The sequence below is a fragment of the Convolutriloba macropyga genome, chromosome 12 (genome assembly GCF_964194025.1).
Source record: "Convolutriloba macropyga chromosome 12, txConMacr16.3, whole genome shotgun sequence".
In the NCBI taxonomy this organism is placed as follows: Eukaryota; Metazoa; Xenacoelomorpha; order Acoela; family Convolutidae; genus Convolutriloba; species Convolutriloba macropyga.
This window is the reverse complement of record NC_134479.1, coordinates 22,808,867-22,810,948: the sequence shown is the minus strand read 5'-3', so window position 1 is coordinate 22,810,948 and position 2,082 is coordinate 22,808,867. Positions and strand designations below refer to the sequence as shown.

The 2,082-nt window shown below is 34.8% G+C and overlaps 1 protein-coding gene across 1 annotated transcript; it reads left to right on the top strand.

The window, feature by feature from the left end:
* Positions 1 to 915: 915 nt before the first annotated feature.
* Positions 916 to 1,915, top strand: LOC142350424 (nuclear receptor 2C2-associated protein-like). Its single transcript, XM_075402270.1, has 2 exons — positions 916 to 1,115; positions 1,645 to 1,915. Exons 1-2 carry the CDS (start codon positions 916 to 918, stop codon positions 1,913 to 1,915), a joined length of 471 nt encoding a protein of 156 aa, XP_075258385.1.
* The last annotated feature ends 167 nt before the right edge of the window (positions 1,916 to 2,082 follow it).

Here is a 2,082-nt window from a genome sequence, read left to right as displayed (position 1 = left end):
GTCAAATGCAGTAGATTAATTAATTACGCTTAATTTATTTGTTGGGGTTGTCAGTTATGCTCAGTTGAGGTCACCACCTGATGTTAATAATTAATTTTGTCTCAAAGTAATTTAAAATCTGAAAAAGTGTTTTATTTTATTGGAATGATTGTTTTATTGCGACCATAACATACAAACAAAGAATGCAGTTCAGAAATTTTCTCCAGAATTTAGTCTACGATACTTCTAAGCGTTGAACTGTTTTAAGCTGTAGAGCTGGAAAACAAAATTCAGTTGAATTGTTTTTAATTTTTAAAGTTGAAACGTCTTGCCATGTCATAGTTAATTTTTCTGATTAACTTACCAATATCTTGTTTCTTGATACTTATGCAAACATCTAGCAAGTTTGTATACATCTTTCAAGATTTACCGTGTTTTAGTATGTTTCTTGCCAAGATGTATCAGGCTTCGGTTGACTGGAAGTTCTGTAAGCATGCCTTCCAGCTAGCTAACTAAAATGCAATTAATAAGTGTCGGCGACGGATGGCAATATGTGGAAAAATGGAAAGAAAGTTGAAATATATTTGATTTGGTTTTCAAAATGCGGGAATAATGTATTTTCAAACTCAATACCATAATTGGTGCATCGAATGAGAGCTGTCCAATTTTAATTCGTGCTGTTATTTGTTCACCTGCCTCCTGGGTACCCATTTTTACGGTCGGTCATTTTTTTTCAACCATTCTTGGTCGGTTAACGAAGTGGACATTAGAACGAACTGAAGATCCAGTGATATTTCATATCGAAATGAACGGTGCAATTTTGTGTTCGGATGGACTTTGACCAAAAGATTTGATCGAGCGTTGAATACAATCTGGTGGATTGAGTACCCTGAAGCCGTTTTAATGCTCTTTAGAAATTACAGTTAAGTATCAGCAATGATGAGTAAGACAGAAACTGGCGATGAGAAGTTGGATTCTTGTGAAGACAAGGGTAGACTTCTGAATGACTTGGTAGAACGTGTTGGCGTGAGCAGTGTGTTGAACAAAAGCACGAGCTGTTATGGCAAACAGTTTCTCTTGGACGGATTGAAAGAGACCTGCTGGAACTCGGATTCTGGTCATAAACAGTGGATTAGGTTAGTTTAAAACTTCTATCATTTCGATATTTTGTATTTACTGATGTGGAAAAAAATTTACACTGCGTGAAACTTTTTATGTGGCAAATTCAGCAAAGAAAGAATGCATTTTAGGATATGATTCAAATTGTCTAAGCTAATTTCGACAATGAAAACTTGTTTGCTCAAATAAAATTCTATAGACCGAATCGGGATTAAGCAAATTGGCACAAATTTAGCAGTGGTCTTTCATTTCAAGCAACTGTTCATTGCCCATGAAAACACGCATTGGCTGAAGAAATACTAATTTTAATCTGACTATTTTGAATATTTTATTAAATTGTTTTATGCTATCTGAAGCTTGTAGTAATAAGCGAAGTTCTGTCTTTTTCCCTTTTACAAGTTTTCCATTTTATATATTTGGTTTATCAACTGATCGACAGGAATAAGCTCCGATATGAATAATGTTTTGAGGCATTAATTGAAATTAGACCCACCTCGGAGGTTGTTAGAGAGTATTTCGTCTGACGGTAGTCTTTTATGTTTTCAGTTTGACCTTCTCCGAGCCTGTTTGCATCTCGAGGCTTGAAATCCAATTTCAAGGCGGCTTCAGTGGCAAAGATACATCAACGTTCGTGCTGCTCGGCGATAGCACTGATAGAATTCCGATTCATCCAAAAGACGATAATTCCCTTCAGATATTTACGATGAGTCTTCGTGAACAGTTTTGCGAAAAACTCAAGATAGTTTTTGAAGGCAGCACAGACTTTTACGGAAGAGTTATTGTTTATACTCTGAATGTATATGGAATTGTCAAATAATTTTCAAAATTAGCATAAAATTTTTTATCCAATTTTCGTCCTTAACAGCAAAGCAAATTCGTGTCACATTTTGTCTTCAAGAAAATGCTGTGAATATATTTCAAAATTATAACTGCGCTGTTGTTAGAAATATTGCTTTATAAACGTGTATCGTTTTTTCAAAGGAT